The 22,500-nt window shown below is 38.6% G+C and overlaps 1 protein-coding gene across 1 annotated transcript in view; it reads left to right on the plus strand.

The window, feature by feature from the left end:
• Positions 1–304: 304 nt before the first annotated feature.
• Positions 305–22,500, plus strand: part of LOC142475383 (triple functional domain protein-like) — a 32,225-nt gene continuing 10,029 nt past the window's right edge. The window contains exons 1-14 of the mRNA XM_075581298.1: positions 305–455; positions 2,400–2,492; positions 2,798–2,848; positions 3,266–3,343; positions 5,549–5,740; positions 6,922–7,099; positions 8,007–8,770; positions 10,966–11,213; positions 12,177–12,315; positions 13,453–13,480; positions 16,529–16,691; positions 20,332–20,453; positions 21,689–21,767; positions 22,172–22,372. Of these exons, the coding sequence (XP_075437413.1) occupies positions 381–455; positions 2,400–2,492; positions 2,798–2,848; positions 3,266–3,343; positions 5,549–5,740; positions 6,922–7,099; positions 8,007–8,770; positions 10,966–11,213; positions 12,177–12,315; positions 13,453–13,480; positions 16,529–16,691; positions 20,332–20,453; positions 21,689–21,767; positions 22,172–22,372 (2,411 nt within the window). The 5' untranslated portion in view covers positions 305–380. The remainder of the gene's footprint in view (positions 456–2,399; positions 2,493–2,797; positions 2,849–3,265; positions 3,344–5,548; positions 5,741–6,921; positions 7,100–8,006; positions 8,771–10,965; positions 11,214–12,176; positions 12,316–13,452; positions 13,481–16,528; positions 16,692–20,331; positions 20,454–21,688; positions 21,768–22,171; positions 22,373–22,500) is intronic.

The following is a 22,500-nucleotide window of genomic DNA, read 5'->3' on the forward strand; positions in this document are numbered from 1 at the left end:
TACATCTACATTTCTGCTTGTAAGTCACAGAAATATTAGATACAGTAAAACTGGAAAGCAAAAAAAATTATAACGTTTGTCAAATAAACCTGTTTTGACCAACACTGCTATCACTGTTTAAATTATTATTTTTCTAACCAAGACTTCTGGGATTTTCCAATTGTTTAGAGGCATTTAACATCTTTATACAGTGAATCATTGGAAGGTTAACAAGTTGCCTATTATTCTCAGCAAAAAAAGTTATGCTTCTTATGCATAAATAACAATGTTTTGAGGTCTATATTTTTAAGAAATGTAATCTGCTTGTCTCAGTAGAAAACAATATTTCCACTAGAACCTATTAATCTTTTATATTTATTTAACAGGAGAGAAGGTTGCACATGTACATAGTTTACTGCCAAAATAAGACAAAGTCTGAACACATTGTTTCAGAATATATTGATACCTATTTTGAGGTAAGTAACAAATAGTCAATTTAATAGAAGGTATTAGTATATAATTGTGTGTTTGAAGTGTCTAATGCAGAGCTGGAATGTGCCTTGCAACTTGACTGCCTTTTCAACGAACATATACTTGTTAATATCAGAAAAAATAAAAAGGAAGTGACGTAGCGCATACAAACGGGAGAGTTCTGGTCGCAAAAAACAACCAGTTATGCTCCAGTACTCCTATGTCTTTAGTAATATGTGTTTGTAATAAGCATGTTATATGATTTGTGCATATGGATCCCAGTCCATATATTCCCTCGAACCAACTTTTGGAGGACCAATTAAGTGGGATATAGGAGTATAAATAGCTAGTGGTTTAGATAGAATCCATTCCCTGATGAAGTGGAATTTGTGTAGGACTGGAGGATCACCATTTGGTTTTTGCCACTTGAACTCTCTTATTCCCCTGTGTTTGTATGCGTGATGTCACTTCCTTTTGCACCACGTTGACCAAGTTGCAGGAGTTGTAACGCCAAAGACATCTCATCAGCCGCATCGGAGGGGACATACAGGTTTTAGAAACCGATCCAACTGAGATTAATAAGCGATTGTTTTATGTTGAAATTGTAAGCGCAATACTTACCTATGAGATCTATGCCATTGATGAATGGTTTTACACTATGCGCTTCTCTCTTTTTGTTTCATATACCAGTTAATGTATTCTTTAAAAAACAATAAAAAACAATAGGTAGCGCTAACAGTAATATTTATCAAAACATATGCTCTAAAAATAAATAGAATGTACATAAAAAGTGTAGCAGCCTAGATACACCTCTGACCCCTAGTCAGACAATAGTAATGGTACTGGATGGGTATCAATGGCGCTAAACACACAGGATGGTAGATAAATAAATTAAATATACAACCAGATGTGATGGAGAGAAGATCTCAGCCGGCGTGAATCAAACATGAAAAAAGAAATACATAGTGTAATACTGTTAAGACACTAAAAAAACAAACAAACAAACAAAAAATGGCAATGTTGCTGAACCACACACTAGACTAAAAAAGATGTATTTAATATAATATAAAAACATACAGTACAATTAGGCACAAATGGACAAAGTAAAGGACCCAATCGATATCTAGCCGAATTGCCCGCTTACCGAAGCCAGGATGTTAAACCGCAGTGGATAATTTAGAGAGTATCCCCTCTCATAGTGGCTGGCACAGCTCCCAGATGGATTATCAATAGGCGCCGCGTGTAGATGTTTGGTGATGGAGGACGCGTTCATCCACGTACATCCATGTATTATTTTCTTATTTGAAAATATTTTACTGGGAAAGATAGACTTTCAGTTGACGTAATCCAAATAATTACTTAGGGTCACAAATGGTTTGGAGACAGTGGAGTGAGAATGAATCCACTCCTTGGCCCAAAACCAGCAATTGTGATTTATTAGTATCCTTAGGCCTGGGACATAGTGCCTTTAACCAGTGCTGAGGAGCGCTGAGGCTCAGGGAAAGCGGTGCTTTCCCTGGCCTTACACAGCGCGCCATCAGGGGGCGGGACGGGGGCGGGCCAGTGACGTCACGGAGCTGGTTCGCTCTCATTGGGCGAACCGCTCACGTGACCGGCCCTGCGCTCCGGCAAGCGGGGAAATTTCAAAACTCCGTCAGACACACGCTTCCCCAAGCGTGCTGACGCGTGCGCGAGCCCCTGCTAAAGCAGCTCTCATTGCGGCTGCAGGGGCTCTGCCGTGCAGCAGCACGGGTCAGCGCATAAGCGCTGACCATGTCCCAGGCCTTAGATGCTGACATGTATAGCATACAATGAAACTTGTGAGTGAAAGGGAAGAAGGATGACTTAACAATCAACCCATAAGTCAAGAACTGATCATTTTTATCTTGTAACATTTTTTTTGTATGAATGGTAAACAAACTCTAAAGTATTATTTTCTAAACCACTAGGACTTGAAGCAGCGTTTGGGCCACCGACTTCAGCTTACGGATTTGCTAATAAAACCAGTGCAAAGAATTATGAAATATCAGCTGCTTTTAAAGGTATGCCCAAATCATTCCTCACCGAAAACTGGGTAGAAAACGAGCTGTGGTCTAGGGGGAAATGTAGCATTTTGTTTTTACTACTTAAGATACTATACAGTTCAACACATACTGAGTATAACTAGCAGTTGTTTTATTGTTTACTTTTTATCTATTTGTTTACATTGAACTGTATAGTCTTTGAAGAGTGTAATAATACGACATAACAATATGTTTTTGCACCTGTGCAATTACATTTATTTCCCTCCCCACCAACCTTGGCTGATATGTTTCTTAGACAATGAAGATTGTTTTTCTACCCTCAGGATTTCCTGAAATACTCCAAGAAGGCTTGCATGGACATAGCAGAATTGGAGGTACTTGGGGTGCCCATTTTTCTTTTAATAATAACAGTATTTAAAAAAAAAAAAAAAAAAAAATATTTTTTTTAAACTAACATGAAGGAGCAGAATCCGTTCCTTGGTTAAAAGATTGTGGCAGTAATTTCATAAATACAATTGAGTCCACGCTTGATTGGGGTGCAATTCCCTGCATCAGCTTTTTGTGGATCTCCCCCCTATGTGCATGATATTTTATTAAAGTATTTGTGGAATAGAGCTCTACTGTATATGCATGATTGTACGTTCTTTCTTTGCCAATAAAGTTTTCAGTTTCTGATCTGTATCTTTTACATATGATTCTGGCTCCACTGAAAAGGTCAGATCTTTTTGTAAAACGCCTTACAATTTTCTATGGCCTTCTGAGTGGTTTCTCTTGTGACCTTCTTCCATCAGAAAGCCGTGGAAGTCATGTGCATCATACCGAAACGGTGCAACGACATGATGAACGTTGGACGCCTGCAAGGATTTGACGTAATGTTGATTAAGATTATACTTTAAACGTCACACTTGCTGGCTAGAGGCATTTTATTTGATTATTTAGAATGGATTAGACGAATTCCAATTTAATTGTAATCCTTTTTTGTTTTCAATTTTTGCTAATCTGGGCAATTAGATTAGCAAAACTGTAAAACACAAAAAGAATTGCAATAGAAAGTAAAATCAACCCATAAAAGTTATTAAAGTACCTTAATAAAAAAAAGATTAGAAAAGAGAATATAGGACCCTTTCCTTGTGAGATTACAGACAAATTATTAGTGATAAGGAAAAGGCAGAGGTATTAAACACATTATTTGCCTCTATATTTACCAAGGAGGAGTCAATTGTAAAAATATTGCAACTGGAGGAAGCCACAACCTCTATATTAGTAACAATTTGCTAACGGAGGAATAGGTGGCTTGATAAAATTAAAGTAAATAAAGCACCTGGCATCCACCCAAGAGTTCTTAAGGAGCTAAATTCATTAATAGCCAAACCATTACCTTTAATATTCATGGACTCAATTTCCACAGTCTCAGTATCGCAAGATTGGCGTAAAGCAGATTTGGTGCCTATATTTAAAAAGGGAGCTAGATGTCAACCGTGGAATTGCAGACCTGTAAGCCAGACATCAATAGTGAGGAAGCTACTTGATGGTTTAGTATGTGATAATATTCAGGAAAACCTAATGGATATCAAAATTATTAGTAATAGTGAGCATGGATTTATGAAGAATAGGTCAGGCCAAACTAACCTTGTACGTTTCTTTTAGGAGTTAAGTAGGAATTTAGACCAGGGTAATGCAGTTGATGTGGTCTACTTAGGTTTTGCAAAGGCTTTTGATACGGTTCCACACGAGGTTGGTGTACAAAATAAAGAAAATTGGACTCGATAAAAATATTTGCACCTGAATTGAAAACAGGTTGGAGGATAGACAGCAGAGAGCTGTCAGGTTGGGCTAAAGTTGTAAGTGGAGTACCTCAATGTTTGGTACTGGGACCAGTGCTTTTTAGCTTGTTTTTTAATGACCTTGAGGTTGGCATTTGTAAAGACCCCTCTTTCTGCACAACCACTCCCTGGGCTCTACCTGTACTGCGGGGCCGTACTACGCAGGTTGTCCTAACTCAGAAGTTGGACCCACTTCCGCAATCACCACCTGGGTGGGCTCTCTCCATCGCTGCCATTGCAGCTGCTCCACAGGCAGGGCCCCAGGAGGTAAGGCGTGTGGCGCCTTTTTGTTTTTTTTTTCTTTTAAACTGCCCCTGGGCCCACTAGCAAATAGCTAAGTGTTTATTGCGTTAAATGTTTGTGTGTGTTCTACACGGTGGGAGTGCTACTCTCATCCAGTGGCTTTCAATCTTTTAAGACCTGTCAAACACATTGAAAATATAATGTGAATCTGTGGGAACCCCTTAACATTTTTGACTTCATGGAACCCCAACCCATTTATACTATGTCAGTAAATGTACTATTTCTGTGACAGAATTTATATTTTTTAAATAAATTAACATTTGACCAGATATTATATATAATTTATAACATTTAAATCTTACATTTTAATCTTTTTGAATTATTAATTTATAAAATACAGCAGAAAAAAATGTTTGCCATTACTTAATTTGATCTAAGGGAACCCCCGGGTGTAACTTCTTATGGAAACCCGTGATTCGACAGAACACTGGTTGAAAACATTACTCTAATCCTGTTTTTCAATCTTTCAAGAACTGTGGCTCCCTTTAGAAATATATTATGACACAGTGAAACCCCTTTAAAAATGTATTGCAACTCTGCCAAACTCCACATTACCGTTATCCTTTGTACTCTAAAATACTGTTGATATGAAAGTGCCTATGTTTTTACATAAATAGATATACATTATAATATATATATATATATATATATATATATATATACGTTTAACATTACACACTAAAACAGGGTTGAAATATTAATAAAAAATATAGCAAAGATTATAATGCATGTCACTACCAAATTCTTCTCGTAACCCCTAGTAACATATCCCCAAACCCCAGGGTGCCACGGAATACAGGTTGAAAACCACTGCTCTTTATACATGTCTTTTGAACAAATAATACTCAAATATCATTACATCATTGTACTGTAAGCAGCAAGTGTTAGCTGGGGTGTGTGCATAATTAAAAAAAACACCTTTCTTCCAACTTTCTCCATGCTTAACAGGGCAAGATAGTAGCCCAAGGAAAGCTCCTCCTGCAAGACACATTTCTGGTCACTGATCAAGAGACAGGACTTTTGCCACGCTGCAAAGAGAGGCGGGTCTTCCTCTTTGAGCAAATTGTTATCTTCAGTGAGCCCCTGGATAAAAAGAAAGGATACTCTATGCCAGGGTTCCTGTTTAAAAATAGTATCAAGGTAAGTGTGTATGGAAAACACGTGTGTGTGTGTGTGTGTGTGTGTGTGTGTGTGTGTATACACACACACACATATATATATATATATATATATATATATATATATATATAAATTCACACATGTATATATAATCTCAGAATAAATGAATTTGGACTAACAATTTGTCATAGGACAAGCTTTTGAGAGTTATCCTCTTCGTCAGCTGACGAAGAACTCTCGAATGCTTGTCCTATGACATAAATTGTTAGTCCAAATAAAAAAAGGTATCACCTAATACTGAAGTACTCATTTATTCTGCACTATCGCAACTTGACTAACACGGCTATTTCCGTTTGTTCCCATCTAATTATTATCATTTATTTGTGAAGCGTCGACATATTCCACAGTGCGGAATAATGGGGTACAGAGGTATGAATATTCCAAAAACATAAACAGTTAAATATAGATGAGGACAAACATGCATAAACAGATACAAAGAGGTAATGAGGGCCTTGCTCAGAGTTTACAATCTAGAGGTGTACTAAGTATTACCTCAATTTTAACCATTGTTTTTAGTTTGATTTATTATAAAAATAGACAATGTCTATAAATGTTTTGGAAAGTGATCTTTTGTGTAGAACACCTTTTTAGCCATATACAGTATATGCAAAATTTGCATTTTTGTTGGTCAAAGTATTCCTACATTTTATTGATTTTTTTCACCGTAATCTGAAAAACATTTTAAATCTTTATTTGCAATAAGAGCGCAGCATTCCCGTACTGTACTGTAGTGCCGACGGTTATTCTAACACAAACCAGTGGCAATCGCCAAAAAGACCCAGGTACATGCTGGGTCATGTTTAAGGCATTTCTGCATTGACTAATGGCCCATCAGATTAACAGTGGGGGTCCCTGGCAGTCCCATTCAAACTGAATGGGACTGCCAGGGACCCCTGCGGTGTTAATCCGATGGGTCATTAGTCAATGCAGAAATGCCTTAAACTAGCCAGGTTGCACCAACATGTAACCGGTCTAGTTTAAGGCAAGCCTTAGAATACTCGTTGTCTCGTCTGTATGTATACAAATTGTTACTATGTTTATCACACTGTATGCTCTTGCGGCCTGAATCATTTTTTATTTTATTTTTTTAATTCCCCCATGATTTTTTTGCACTACAATTTTTACTACTTTTTGTCCCACAGGTGAGTTGCCTTAGTTTAGAGGAATGCGTTGATAGCGATCCATGCAAGTTTGCACTGTTGTCAAGGTCTGCTGATTCCACCGAGATGTATGTTTTACACTCTGCATCCCCGGGAGTAAAACAGTTATGGATCCATGAAATTAACCAAATTTTGGAAAACCAGCGCAACTTCTTAAATGGTAAATATCTTTTTTCTTTTTTGTATTGCATTAATGATTTTAACTAAGACAAATAAAGAATGTACTGTATTTAAAGAATTCCATTAATACATGTTACCTGTTATGTGCTGTAGTGGATGTGTAGAGCCATTGAAAATCATGGATATATGTACAGCTACCAGTATTTACCTGGGAAATTCTGGGAGATTCTGGGGCAGTCTCACAGTAAATGCCTCAACATTGTCTGAACATTGCCTCAACATTTCTGTGAGATTCATAATGGCCCATCGGATTAACACATTCAAACTGAATGGGACTGCAGGGGACCCCTGCTGTGTTAATCCGATGGGCCATTAAGAATCTCACAGAACGTTGAGTCAATGTTCAGACAATGTTGTAGCATTTACTGTGAGACTGCCCCAGAACTCTCCCAGGCAAGAGTTCTAATACTCGTGGCTGCATCTGTACCATAGAAACTGCAAGTGTATTCTGTTATTCTGCCTGTACTATGTTCAATTGTTTTGAGAATGTTTTTTTTAATGTAAAGATCTAGAACCAATATTTTGTAGGATGAAAATGATTAAAGTTTAATTGTAAATGTACAATTTGTTGGCCTAACATTTGCTTATTTGAGATCAGAACAATATTGGTGTGCATTAGCTTTTAAGACTATATATACAGTAGCTGTCTTCTACAATTTCTTTTCATACAGGCTTAAAGGATAAAGATGTGGTCTATCTTATTGACCTAAAAATTGATGCAAGAATATTGCAGTTATGATGTATCACAGGTTTAATTTATAATGTAATGGAAAATTGTGTTCATTATTTCTGTATAAAGCACATTGATATATTGACATGGTTGCCAATGGAGAGTATGGCATATGTGCTTTATGCAAATCATTTTTTTTTCTCTATATAATTTATAGCCTTGACATCACCAATCGAATACCATAGGAACCACACCGGTGGAAGCAGCAGCAGCAGCCTCACCTCCACCACAGTTCCCAGCAACTGTAGTGGGTTAAGTGGTTCCAGTCGAAGCAGGCCCTCCCGGATTCCCCAACCTGTCAGACACCACTCCCCTGTTCTGGTCTCCTCTGCAGCTTCGGTGCAGGCAGAGACAGACAAGATGTCAGGTATGTCTGTTCGCCATCACTCAGTTGCACCACTCAGCCTCTCCTTAGACACTGCCCCCAGCCACACAGACAGGATTCCTCCTGCCACAGAGACAGGCTGCCGGGATAAAGAATTGGAGCCCAAACCAAAGTTGAAGATGCTTGAGAGCACCAGGAAGACTGCTACTGGCATCCCCAGCTTAGCAGATGGAGCCCAGAAAGAATTGCGTGGAAGTGTAGAGGACAGTCGTACTAGGAATGCTCTTGGTACCCTTACATTAGGAAAAGCAAGGAACGGCGCTACCTCACCTCTCAACTCTCCTGTCTCGTCTAATTTTTCATCATCTTTTGGCAAGGAAGCTTTTCCACCCAGCAGCCCCCTGCAGAAAGGCTCCTTTTGGAGCTCCATCCCAGCATCCCCAGCTAGCCGCCCAGGCTCCTTCACTTTCCCTGGGGACAGTGACTCCCTTCAGCGCCAGGTTCATCGCCACTCCACGCACAGCAAGGATACAGACCGCATGAGCACCTGTTCCTCGACCAGCGAGCAGTCAGTTCACTCAACCCAGAGTAATGGGGTAAGAACAGAGCCATCTCCGTTCTGCAAGCTCTTCTGAAAATCTTCTCATGCTACCCTTCTGCTCGTTACCACCACTCTGCGTTACTAACTTCTGACTCTCCAGTGCTTCCCTGCACTGAAATAATCAACTCTTCTGGTCTCCTTCATACATCATATGCACTCGCTTGTGATCTGTGCGCCAACACATGAAAGGCCACCTAACACTAGATTTGACCTCTAGATTACTACTAACCGCTTTCTTTGCTTTTTCTTTCTTTTTCTAATGGGAAGACAAAAAAAAGGGACATGAATGATTTGTAATAATTGTATGATAATATGTTATAATATAGTGCTACAAGTAGAAGGTACAGACACTAAGTGTTTCTGCCATAGCAAAAAAAACAACACTAATATTTTATCCATAAGGTATATGGTGTCTTTGCCACAAGCCTCGAACCAGGGTCCTACACCACCAGCAGATTCCATTCCACAATAATTTGATCAAAGTAAAGTAAAAACTTAATTTATTTTTATTTACATTTTTTTAATATATATATTTCTCTCTTTTTTTTTTGTACATACATTTTTAAGTTCTGCCTTGGTCTTGATGGACTTTCAGGTGACGCTTTTGACTCCATCGCTGTCATCCCCATCAAGAAAACTCTAAACTGGCAATTGAGCTTAAATAAATGCAACAATGGCATCGGATATGTTTTAGTATTCTGTACAAATTCACCAACGACAAGCCGCAAAGATTTTATCCTCACGGAAAACTGCTTTTGTGGTGTACCTGAAGATTTTTTTTTCTCTCTCTGTGCGCTGCTTTTAATGTTTGTAAGCACAAAAGCTGGGTTAATCAGCACTGTTTCATCTTCTGCCTTGCATCCACCATGGAAGCTAACAAGACAGTCGAAAGCATCAGCTAAACTGAGTTTTCAACACACTCACACACAAATAGCAGTTTGGGTCACTTGGATGATTGTACAAACTTACAATTAAGATCTTCCTCTTAAGTTTGAAAAACAATTCTAGCACCTGTAATTTTCCATGCTTTCCACTGCACTTTTTTTTATAAGAATGTAGTATTTCTCTGTTTTTAACCCATAGTTTGTCCACTGTGTCTTAATCTATTATTTCCTCTACCAAACTTTATTTCATTTTTCTGAAGGGTTGAGCTACACTTTGCTTTGCATGCGATTTGTTTCTCTTCTTTTTCCTAATTAATATACTTTTATTGTTTTTTATATATTTTTTTATTAATTTGTTTCACATGTGTGGTGGAAATATATATATTTATAATCCTATATAAATACATATATTGTATATATTAATTTCAGCTTAAAGAAGCAATTCCCTCCAAAACTGATTTTTGAACAATATCTTTTGAGCCAATGGACCCACCAGAATTAAAGTTCATTGCTTGCAGCTCTGAGGACACCCTGGATTCCAAATATTTCTGTATAATGGTTATTTTATATTGTTTAAAAATACTTTATATTCTAACTTGCATTCGACATGCACAATGCATTTGACACAAGGTGATCTGCCATAAGCTATTTTCCAGTTGCAAAAAACACCAATTCAATTGAATGAGCATCGAAAGCTGTCATATGACAGGGCACTGCTCAGTTGCTATGGCTTTAAATAAAGGATTTATCACTTTGCATAAAAGTGTAAAATGCTTTGTATTGGTTTATTTCTGCAAGTATAAAAAAAATAGGGAGTTTGGTGAGGAGTTGCTTAATACTTGTAGCAAGTATCACCTTTTGTTGTGTTATGTAAAACAAATTTGCAGCTTGAGCTGACAATGATCTCTAACGCTTAAAATATTCAGTTATATGAATGCAACTATTGAAAGGCTGTGCAGAATATATTATATGTTTACATTAACCTGAAACTACTAAGAATATAAGGAAAATTTCACCATGTGTGTTATAAAATGTGGGAATTCTGTTATGTAAATTATATAAAGAATATCAGGGCATAAAGGAATAAATGCCCTGGCTGTGCCTAAAAAAAAAAAAAAACAAATTTGAGAACAAATACGTATATTTGATAGAAAAGGCAAAAAGATTACAGGGAGAGTTTACAACATATATGCTGTGTAAAAGTGAGTGTCATTGGCTATCGCTGCAATATAATGACAACAGGTGGTCATGTTTACACTGGACCCAACCTTAATTCTTTCTCTATCTTTCCATTACATTCTCTCAGAGTGAAAGTAGCAGCAGTAGCAATATCTCCACCATGCTGGTGACGCACGATTACACGGCGGTGAAGGAGGATGAGATCAATGTCTACCAGGGAGAGGTTGTACAAATTCTGGCAAGCAACCAACAGAACATGTTTCTGGTGTTCCGAGCTGCCACTGATGAGTGCCCTGCGGCCGAGGGCTGGATTCCAAGCTATGTCCTAGGTCACACAAGCGCAGTCATCACTGACATCCCTGATGGAACCATGAAGTAGGTATTAATCAAGAGTGGTTTCCGTGGGTGGGTGGGTGGGTTCAGGTGTGTGGTGATACAAAGTAAAGAGTACATGTTTGCATGCCTTCCATGGGTCCCCAACCCTGCTTCATTCATTTTGCTATTTCCTAATATTTGTGTGTGGTCTTCCTTCAAGATGTTCTTGGGAAACTCTGTATAATCCAAATTTTTCATTGACGCGTTGGTCCTTGACAAGTGTACATTCATGGTTTGTTGTAATACCTTTTAATTATTGTTTTTTATTTTATTTTTCATTTTTAATATTCATTAGCTTTCCAAAAATTTTATAGCTAGCTCTGAAAAAACATAGAAAATGTAGTGTACTCTATATTTTACTATATTTTTACTGAAGCCTACCCCAGTGTGGGCACTTTATAAATGTATATTTACATACACAAACACTCTTACATCACTCACATTCAGGGACCATTTAACACCTTAAGTCATAAATCGCATACTGCACATGGGGGAGGGATAGGCTTTAGTCAGATGCTTTCCAGGACGCACTGTTTTTAAATAAAAACTGTGCGTCCACTCAACAGCCCCCGGCTAAGCAGTACACTTTCTCCTTCCGCAGCACAACAGCTCCCCTTAAGGAAAATTCACATTTTTCACACTTCCTTGTTAAGTATGTTTTGCAGCTGTCTTCCCCTTGCTCTGCTTACATTCATACAGTACACACACTCGACTCAACTCAAGAAAGATTTAAATATATATATTTTTTAAAAATGTTGGGGACTGAACTTAAAAAATAAAAACAGTTTGAAAGTGTGGTTATTGCACCAATATCTTTGGACAATGTATAGTAATAATTATGTTTGTCTAACTTACCATGGATGCCGTTAAGACTAGTCCAATGTCTAATTCTGTCTTTTCAGGAAACATCTAGCTTCTCCATTTAATTCATGTAAGTGATTGTTTTTATTTTGCTCCTGGCAGGAAGTCATCATCTTGGCATACAGCACTCCGAATCAGGAAGAAAACTGAAAAGAGGGAAAAAGATGGCAAAAGAGAGATCAAGTTAGAAAATGGCTATCGCAAATCAAGAGAAGGACTAGCCAATAAGGCATCCGTGAAGGTAAATGTGGCACCTCTTACACTGATTTATTTTGTGTGTTGTAAGATATGGATATTGCAAAATCAGGGATAGCTGTAATTACTGCAGAGTTAAAAGCTCTCTTTACTATGATTAAACAATTTCTACGCCAAAAATGTCCCAGCCTAAAGTGTGTATGTGAGGCAGTCACAATAGAACTACTTGTAAATACTTTCACCATATCAAGTTTCCATGCATTCAAATGAAGGAATACATTTATATAGGCATTTCTAAATTACAGTTAGCCAGAAGAAATGAAAGGGAGGTCATTGGATTTGACTGCGGGGGGAGAGTTGGGGGGAGCGGCAACATAGTAACTTCTCTCTCTCTCCCTGGCTGTCTGGCATAGTCTATTAGTAACGCAGTGGGCGTCTAAATGAAATTTCGCCCCCATACTATAAAAAAGCCTTGCGGCAGCCCTGCAGTATACTGTCCCCATCACCTTTAATGATAGATGTAGATCTGATCTGGAAAATAGTACTGGTTTCATGCAGACTTCCAGGCCCCATCACTGCTCCTTCTTTTAGGCCTCGGATATAGTGGGCGTGCGAAGGCGCCTGTTGGCCGAGCGATCTGTGGCTGAGATCCAAAGCGACGAGGAAGCGTGGCCGTGACGTCGCAAGGCTGGTTCGCCCTCATTGGCTGAACCACCCACATTACCCTGCCGTCACGCGACAAAAACCAAAAAAATTTGTCTTGCGAAAATCAGTCGCACTTTATCACGCACTCTATAGTCTGTCTCATTGAGGTGCGCCCTTTTGTTCAGGTCGCACGCTGTATGGACGCGGCCTTAGGGTATCAAACTGCATCAAACTGAATGGGACTGCCAGGGACCCCTGCTGTGTTAATCTGATGGGCCATTAGTCTGTCTGCAGAAATGTCACTGAAATGTTGCAGCATGTACCTGGATCTTGTTGGTGATAGCCCCAGATTTTCCAAGGCAAGTTTTGGAATACTCGTCGGCGCACCTGTATGTTAGTGAAGTTATATATTTGGAGGGGAAAGCTTTTCATATAATAATAATCTTACTCTATGATAAAGATAGTGAAATGGCCATTTTCAAACGTTTAGAAGTATAACACCTTTTCTAATTTACTGTCATTTCTTTCCTTTGAACAGCTCCTGAATCCAAACTTTATTTATGACGGTACGTTGCAATGCTACAAACCTACTGCCGAATAACCCCATTTAAATACATATACTTGAGGCAGAAGGGAGTTTCTTGTAAGAAGTTCGGAAGTTAGTGTTTGTAAATGCATCATATTGTATAGAATGCCATGTTTGGCATTAATTCATTTTAGTATTTCATTTTACCATTTATTTGTAGTCGCTCTGTAATTATTTTTATGTATTTTGTACAGCTGCCTGTAATTTTAGTTCTTATGAGCACATCATTGTGATATTCCCACGGTGATTTATGTTTGAGAAATAATAACACATTTTTGAAGGGACCTTTAAAGAAGCAATCCAAGGTGGCAGATTTTTTTGCGATAATATTTTTTTTAGATGTTTGATATATAGGGTTGAAGCGGGAAAAGGGGGGGAGAGAGCTGAACCCCATTAATTTCAGCTCTTTGGGCCCCCTGATTCCAGAGATACCTGCGAATTAGGTGCTGGTTGCCACTCTCCTCGGCTACCAGGGCTCAAAATATGTCCACCCTTTAGATATATCCCATCCTGCTGGCCAATAGGAAGCCGTGACTTAATTGGTGTGGCTTCCTATTGGTCCATGTGACACAGGAGCTTCAAACTTGAGCTCGAGCAGCTACTGGCATCTACTTCGGAGGTAAGTATCTCTGGAAGTAGGTGGTCCCCAAAGCTGATATTAACGGAGTTAAGCTACAGAGACCACCTGCTTTATATATATATATATATATATATGTATGTGTATATATATATATATATATATATATATATATATATATATATGTGTGTTCGACAAGCCTATACATTTGCTTGCCCCGGGCGAGTGGATTTAACCCCCGGGCGAGTAAATATTGGCCCAAGCAGCACACGTTTGGTACTAGGTGGCGAGTAGATTTTTTTGTGTGGCGAGTAGATTTTTTGGTGATTTGTCAACCACTGTGTGTATATATATATATATATATATATATATATATATATATATATTCTTCAGCTATGATTGACACGACACAATTTGCTGCAACTTTCTTTTTAGGCACAGTATGTGTAACCAAAAAAAAACCCTCTTAATACTCGTCTGTATATCATACTCAGTCCTGTTAGGTTGCTATATGCAGCTTTTAGATGTCTAAAAATGAAATGTTTTCCGTTCAGTTACAGGCGGGATGTTTTCAACATTAAATACATTTTTGTAAGAATTAATACAGCTCCATGTTTTTTGGGGGGTTCGGCAGAATGAATCTGGAAGGAAATCTTTTGAGAAAAACATTTAATTAAAATAGCCTTTATTAATACACAAGACCTTTTTGATTTTGGAAATTGGAGCCCAGCCAGAAGGTAATTGAAAGGCCCACAAGCTGGCTGGGCTGACAGCCTCTTAGGATGCCAACGTAGCCCTGCAGAGATAACAAAAGATTTTCTCTGAGTCCCCCAATCTCGAATCTACAGACGTACAAAACTATTGAAGATGCAGTTGCAAAATGTTGGCAAATTGTGAGCAAAATATGGTGTATAGGCTCTATTCATAGTCTCGGCATTAAGTGAATCTTTGAATTCGTGAGAATTTGGCAAATTAACATATTGAGCAAAATTGCAAACCATGTTGACTTAATGCTTGCTGAGTAATATATATATATATATATATATATATATATATATACATATACAGTGTTCGACAAACCTATACATTTGCTCGCCCCGGGCGAGTGGATTTAACATCGTGGCGAGCTCCTATTGGCCCAAGCAGCGCAGAGTAGATTTTTTTGTTTGGCGAGTACATTTTTTGGTGATTTGATATATATAGAGGCTATGGGATAGGCTATACCATAATACTGAGTTAAGTTATGGTGAGTAAAAAAAGTGACAAAAACCCTCCACAGGAAAGCAACTATTCAAATACAACTGTATGCTCATCTGCATGTCTTAGGCAGGTCTGCAACCCCGCCTTTCCCCATTATCACCCAGCATACAGCACTTCCACTGCAGCAAGGGATTCTGGGAAATGGCATGTCATTTCCCAAAATCCCTTGCTGCAGTGGAAGTGCTGTATGCTGGGTGATAATGGGGAAAGGCGGGGTTGCAGACCTGCCTCAGATATGCAGATGAGCATACAGTTGTATTTGCATTTTTGCTTTCCTGTGGAGGGTTTTTGTCACTTTTTTTACTCACCATAACTTAACTCAGTATTATGGTATAGCCTATCCCATAGCCTCTTTGCATACCCAGTTAAAATCAACCCCACACTGATGAGACCCATTAAGGTCGAAACAGCTGTCTGTGGGTGGTTTTCTGGGTATGCACCTTAACCCTGGCTGTGCTCAAAGCTGTGACCATGCAGCAAGCTTAAGCCTATAGGGAACCATGTTAAAAATGGTTTTTGAGGCAAAAAGTGACACTGTGTGCTCATTTGCATGTCATTTCCCAGAATCCCTTGCTGCAGTGGAAGTGCTGTATGCTGGGTGATAATGGGGAAAGGCGGGGTTGCAGACCTGCCTAAGACATGCAGATGAGCATACAGTTGTATTTGCATATATATATATATATATACTGTTGCTGAAAAGGGGCAAATTTTGTATAACTTGCAACTGCAACCATGGGTGGAGTGTTAAAACGTTCAAATCAAATACACCCATGTTTTTTCTGCTGCAATTCCCGCACTAGTTGAGGTTTTTCAAGGAACGCTGTGCTACAGCCGCCGTTCCCACTATCATCACTAAATTCCATGATGACTGGGAACAAAGTCACAAAGTACTAAATCATATTGTTACACTAAATGGATTAAATGCAGTATTTCCATGTCTTGGAAGAGGCACCGTTGGGGACTTGGGGATGTAAAACCCTTTATTAATTTTGTGTGATATGTATAAAGGTGGTTATATGACTTTTTACATATAATCCATAGTTTGAAATTACATTTAAAAAAAAAAGTTTAGTATATAGAGCGCACACGCAATACATTTTTGTTGTAGCATTTAATAAGTTACGGGGTCATTAAATGTACAGACTTTTTTGATTTGTGTCCTAAATTGTTTCACTCTGTTGTTTTTCATAGCTCCTCCAGAATTTATAATACCCCTAAGTGAGGTAACATGTGAGACAGGAGAGACGGTCATCCTTCGATGCAAAATCTGTGGACGCCCCAAGGCGTCCGTCACATGGAAGGGTCCCGATCATAATATACTGAGCAACGACGGACACTACAGCATCGCATACAGGTACAACATCAAATATTCTGTAATAATTATTATATAATAAACTTGTGTGCTTAATTAATTTCTGGGAGATTGTATTAAAATAAGGTTTTTGTTTAATAAATAGGGAAAATACAAGTTTGAAAATAACCAAACGCATTCAGTACTTCACCTCTCAACCAACTTCTTGGAACAGTTTACAAAGGAACCTTCTTCTTTTGCTAGTGAACATTCCAATATTCATAGGTATACAGGTGCAAAACCAAGTTTGGTCTCCAAAGAGAACCTCCATCCCTATGTTATATATCTATATCAACAGAGTATTGATGAACGTATTAAAAATAAGCAAATAGCTGTCTCATTCACGTTTCCTGTGAGTAATCACGGCTTTTTGGTTATCTGGAGTGACCACCTCAAATACAATTTTCGATGGTGTTGTCCATCAGCGCACGATCATGCAGTGAGATGAGGGAAGGAGGATCCCATATGTGGAAAATGGATGACACAGAGAGAGTGCAATATAGCTTTATAACCGATAACGAATAATAAAAATGTAACACTCGCAAACATAAAAAGGATTCAAGCATTGGGAACACCCAGGGTCAGACAATGGCAACAGGCTGCACTTCCTCCTCTGATATTCCACCCGTGGCAGCCTTCCACAGTGGAGGTTTACAGGAAGATGGAACTTATTCTTTTGCAGGGTGTCACCAGGGTTCACCAAGAGCCAAATACATCTCTTACAGTATGTGCTGTCCACCCTACGCGTTTTCCACATATGGGATCCTCCTTCCCACATCTCACTGCATGATCGTATGCTGATGGACAACACCATTGAAAATTGTATCTGAGGTGGTCACTCCAGATAACCAAAAAGCCGTAATTACTCACAGGAAACATGAGTGAGACTGCTACTTGCTTTTAATACGTTCATGAATACTCTGTTACACTATATGTGTATGTTTTTTCTTTTTATATTTCTGAATGTGAGTGTGCACCTGATCCCCTGCTTCAATATCTATCTCTGGACTTGGATTGAGTCCTTTTAAGGAGCAGCACGCTTTCAGAGTACTGTATAACATTTATTTTTATTCACTCTTACACCTGATTAATATAATACGATATTTGCGCTTGTTCTTTTGTCCTCACATTAGATAAGCTGTGTATGAAAGTTATGGCTGTTACACTTGATGACACTGCTGTTATAATCTACACAGGTTTTTACTTTGAAGCAGCAGTACATTCTAATTTTGTTTTTTGTTTTGTTTTTCAAACTAGAATAGAAAACAATTGACTGTAATCTGTTTTTATAAAAGAACAATTTTTTTTTTTTTTTCATTTTTTTTTTTATAACTTGTATTTTATTGAAATATTTTTTTGCGTAAAAAATACAATAAAACATACATTACATAGTTACTTTGTGCATTGTAGTAAAATAAATACAATCTTTGAAACATTGTGCTGTATATAAAGTGGGGGTTCCACGACTTTTCGCGCCCTACTGAGCCGTGGAAAATGGGGTTGAACCGGGGTTGAGGGGGGAAAAGAGGGGAAAAAAAAAAAAAAAAAGGGGGGGGGGGAGGTGGGGAAGGGGGAGGAGGGTTAGGAAATGGCAGGGGGGATAGGGAAAGGAGGTAATTGATTACTAGATGTTGGTATCGCCGGGTCACGAGAGATACTCCAGTTGTCAGTCGTAGAATGAGTAAGCTGGTGCCTGAGTGTTGAAGTATATAAGATAGAACGGGATCTTTGAAATCGCTCACTCCTACAGGAGAACGCATCTACCATTATCAATGCCAAATTGTGTTACGCTCAACCCCGGGGATGTCTGTCTGTGCTAACCAAGGCAGCCAGACGTTTAGATAATTGTCACCAGTGTCGTTAACCAGACTCGTTAACTTTTCCATCTGGCAGATAAACCATAATCGATTCCGAATATTTGGGATGTTTGGTATGTCGGGGCGTTTCCATAGTGCTGCGATCTCACACCTCGTTGCAATTGCAAAATGAGAAATTAATTTATTTTGGGATTTTGTTAGATCTTTTAGAGGTCTGTTCAGGAGGAACAGCCAAGGATCTGGGGGAATAGTGAGGTCAAAAATCCTCTGTATCCAATTTCTAATCTTGTCCCATATTTGGGCTATTCGTGGGCAAGACCACAGCATATGTAACAAGTCGGCCGTTCCTCCGCACTGTTTGGGGCATAGGGGGGAGGAACCTGGCACGAACTTAGATAATTTGAGTGGGGTGAGGTACCACCTCATGAGTACTTTATATGCGTTATTATCCCAACCTAATTCGTTCCTTAAAAAAAGACCTCTCCAGATGGGCCTCCAAGCAAATTTCATGGATAGGTAGGATACATAGCATCAAAATGAACCTACTACCCCGTATCCTATACCTCTTCCAAACCCTGCCAGTGCCACTCAGACTGAAGGATATACTCTCACTTCAGTCTGAAATATCCAAATTCATCTGGAAGGGGAAAAAACCGAGAGTCAATAAAATAAATATGAAAAGATCTGTGTTAGCGGGAGGCTTGGCGGTACCCTGCCTGTTATCGTATTATAAAGCGGCTCAATTAAGTCATATTATACAATGGCACTCCGACCCTAAATTGAAAAGATGGGTGGAGTTGGAAGGTGCTGCTAGTTCCCCATTGGACCTTAGCAGTTTAATTTGGCTACCTAAAAACTCAAGAAAACACATAGATCTGCCGCTCACATCAATGACTAACTCGTTGTCGATCTGGGAAGCTTCCAAAATTAAGAACTCTCTTACATCAGTTAATTCCCTAATGTCCCCCATATGGAATAATCCGAGGTTCGCACCTGGTCTAATAGGCAGTAATTGTTCAGTATGGAGATCAAAAGGATACAATAGGATCAAGGACCTAGAGGGTTTTGATCTTAAAATTAAAACATTCGAACACATCAGATCAGAACAAAATATCCCCCACTCAGAATTCTTTAAATATCTCCAGATAAGAGCATTCTACAACAAATTGGCCCCATACCCCCCCCTGACTAAATTCGAAAAGCTCTGTCGGGCAGAAACCGACACTAAGGGACTTATATCAACGATATATAAAGAAGTAGTCGATCTCTCAGCATCACACCAACACACCCCTGCTTTTAGAAACCAATGGGAGACGGACCTAGGAGAGATTCTAGAGGAGGACGATTGGAACACCATATTTTTAGCCACAGCCAAAAGCTCTATTTGCACCACACTAAAGGAGAACGCATATAAAAGAACAATTTTAAACGAGGGAAAACATTAGTTGAAACAAAATGATCACTGACTATTCTTAAAGTTGAAACAAGTCGGACATGAGGAATAATGCAATATTATTGGTAGTTGATCATAGGAGTACCAAAACCCTGACATTACTGCGGATACCGCCTGCAGTTTTTGTGAGTAATGGTTGTAGGATAAAGTCGTTTGAGATGCTGAAAACGTTCCCACAAACTATGCAAATGAAAGTAGAATTTGGCATAGGAGACACAAAGGTAGGATTGACATATCCTGTCTCCGGTAATCAGTTTAAACTGTTAACCCTAACGATTGACGTCTTCAGCAGGGCTATGATAAAATGTACTGTATGAGCTTTGGGTGGGGGGGGTCTCGTAATAATCTCTGACGAGCTCCTTTTGATTTGCAGTGATCTTGGTGAAGCCACACTAAAGATTGCATGTGTTGCCAACGAGGATGATGGTATATACACCTGCATAGCTGCAAACGACATGGGTTCAGTGTCGTCATCTTCCAGTCTAAGAGTTCTAGGTTAGTTTAGTTATTTACTGTATTATGTTATCGCCTACTGTCCATTTATAATATATGAAATTACTAACTTAGTGCGTTTTCATGTTTTATATTCTTCTGTAAAACAAGGTCAATCGTGCACGCGTGTGTGTGTATAAATACACTTCTATAATAATTTCTTATTTTTTTTGGTTAAACTTTACATTTGGCCATAATAGGATCAATGTGAATGTTTAAATTCATTATCTTTAGAGCGATAGGATAAGTATATATAATTATGCATTATTAGGTATCATATTGTATGTTTCTATAATTGTAACTCGTGTACACTTGTATGTTATGGTGAGTGAAAAAAGTGACAAGAATCCTCCAGCGTACAAAGTACAGAAATAAAGAATACTTGTGCGCATATAAACATCTCCGATGGGAACACAAACCTGTTTTATCTCGTAATCACACAGGATACTGCAGCCAGCATTCTGGGTAATTGTATGCAAATGGCCTCTCATAAAGTAGATAAAGCAAAAAGTTTCGTTTCTAACATGGATCTCTTTAAACTTCTGCCTGCTGTACTACACCACTTTTAAAGCAAAACACAGGTCAAAGAAGTACACACCCAGCAAGCATACACGGGCAGCTATTTTGACCTTTTGGGTCTAATCAGTATGATGGTAATTGCTGGCTTTGTATTGTGAAGCTGTTTATGGCTCCATACTAGGTTAACAAAACCTTATGGTGAGTAAAAAAGAAGTGTGAAAAATACCTCCTCCTTACAGAGTATACAGTAGTGAAGATAAAGAACACTTATGAACACATTCACCACAATCGCATGTCCCAGACAGGTCCTCAAAACTGCGTATTCACACAACATACAGTGTGGCCAAGGATTCTGGGTAATGACATGCATCTTTTTAGACAAAGAAGGAAGCTCTCAAAATATGTCAACTGCAGCTTGATCTTTTATATATGCATCCATGATGCCTCGTTCATTAATACATGTTATATTAAATTTAAAGGCAAAATTATTTGATTGCTCTGTGTTAATTTAAAACTCTTTAAAAAAAAAATGTTTTTAAATAAAGTCCTGTAAGGTTTTTCTGCATAGTGTCTATCTTCATAGACAGTTTTTATTCAGCTAGATTCAAATAAGTAACAAAATAATGCCCTCTACTGGCCGTGAAAAATATTGATCATCACTGATTTCTAAATTAAAGCTATAAGGTCTTTTTGATTTTTCTGTTTCCTCTTGACCATAGGTCCTGGAAGTGATGGGCTGAGGGTAATCTGGAAAGACAACTTTGATGTTGCATATAGCGAGGTGGCTGAACTCGGCAGGTATTATTTTTAATTCATACATAAAAAACGTCATTAGTATACATCTGTAGCAAAACTTCTACTGTATGTGCCAAAAACCGCAACTGCGGTCTCCCAGGACACAGCATGTTTTAAGATCAGAAAAGCACTGGCAGAAGATTTCTTCTACTGTGGCTTCTCATCTCTCTTCCTTTGTCTTCTACCATCTATTTATATTTAGGACAAAAAAAAATCAGTCAGCATTGAGGATGTGGTGCACTTTTTAAGCACAGCTGAGGGAATGGTGAAAGTATCATAGAACAAACAGTGTGTCTGTTACTTGTTTCCATCTACAGAAATGTGTTTGCTTGTCAAATTCTAAAATCAGCTTTGATATTTTAAACATTGACAGTGATTTTTCCATGTTGGCCTTTGTTTGTCATCAGGGGCAGATTTTCTGTCGTAAAAAAGTGCGAGCAAAAAGTAACGAGACGCGCTGTAGCCACCAAGTGTGTGAACAAGAAGTTAATGAAGAGAGACCAGGTTACCCATGAACTCGGAGTCCTGCAGAGCCTGCAGCACCCACAGCTGATCAGCCTTCTCGACACCTTCGAGACGCCCACCAGCTACCTCCTGGTACTCGAAATGTATGTAGAATATATGTAGAAGTATCCAATAGAGAAGAGCGAGCGTATTAATTTAGAGAGAGGAAGTAGTGATGTCACTATCACATAAAAGCATGAAAGCTAATATTTTCCATGGGCAAATTACATTT

Source organism: Ascaphus truei, unplaced genomic scaffold, assembly GCF_040206685.1.
Source record: "Ascaphus truei isolate aAscTru1 unplaced genomic scaffold, aAscTru1.hap1 HAP1_SCAFFOLD_1201, whole genome shotgun sequence".
NCBI lineage: Eukaryota > Metazoa > Chordata > Amphibia > Anura > Ascaphidae > Ascaphus > Ascaphus truei.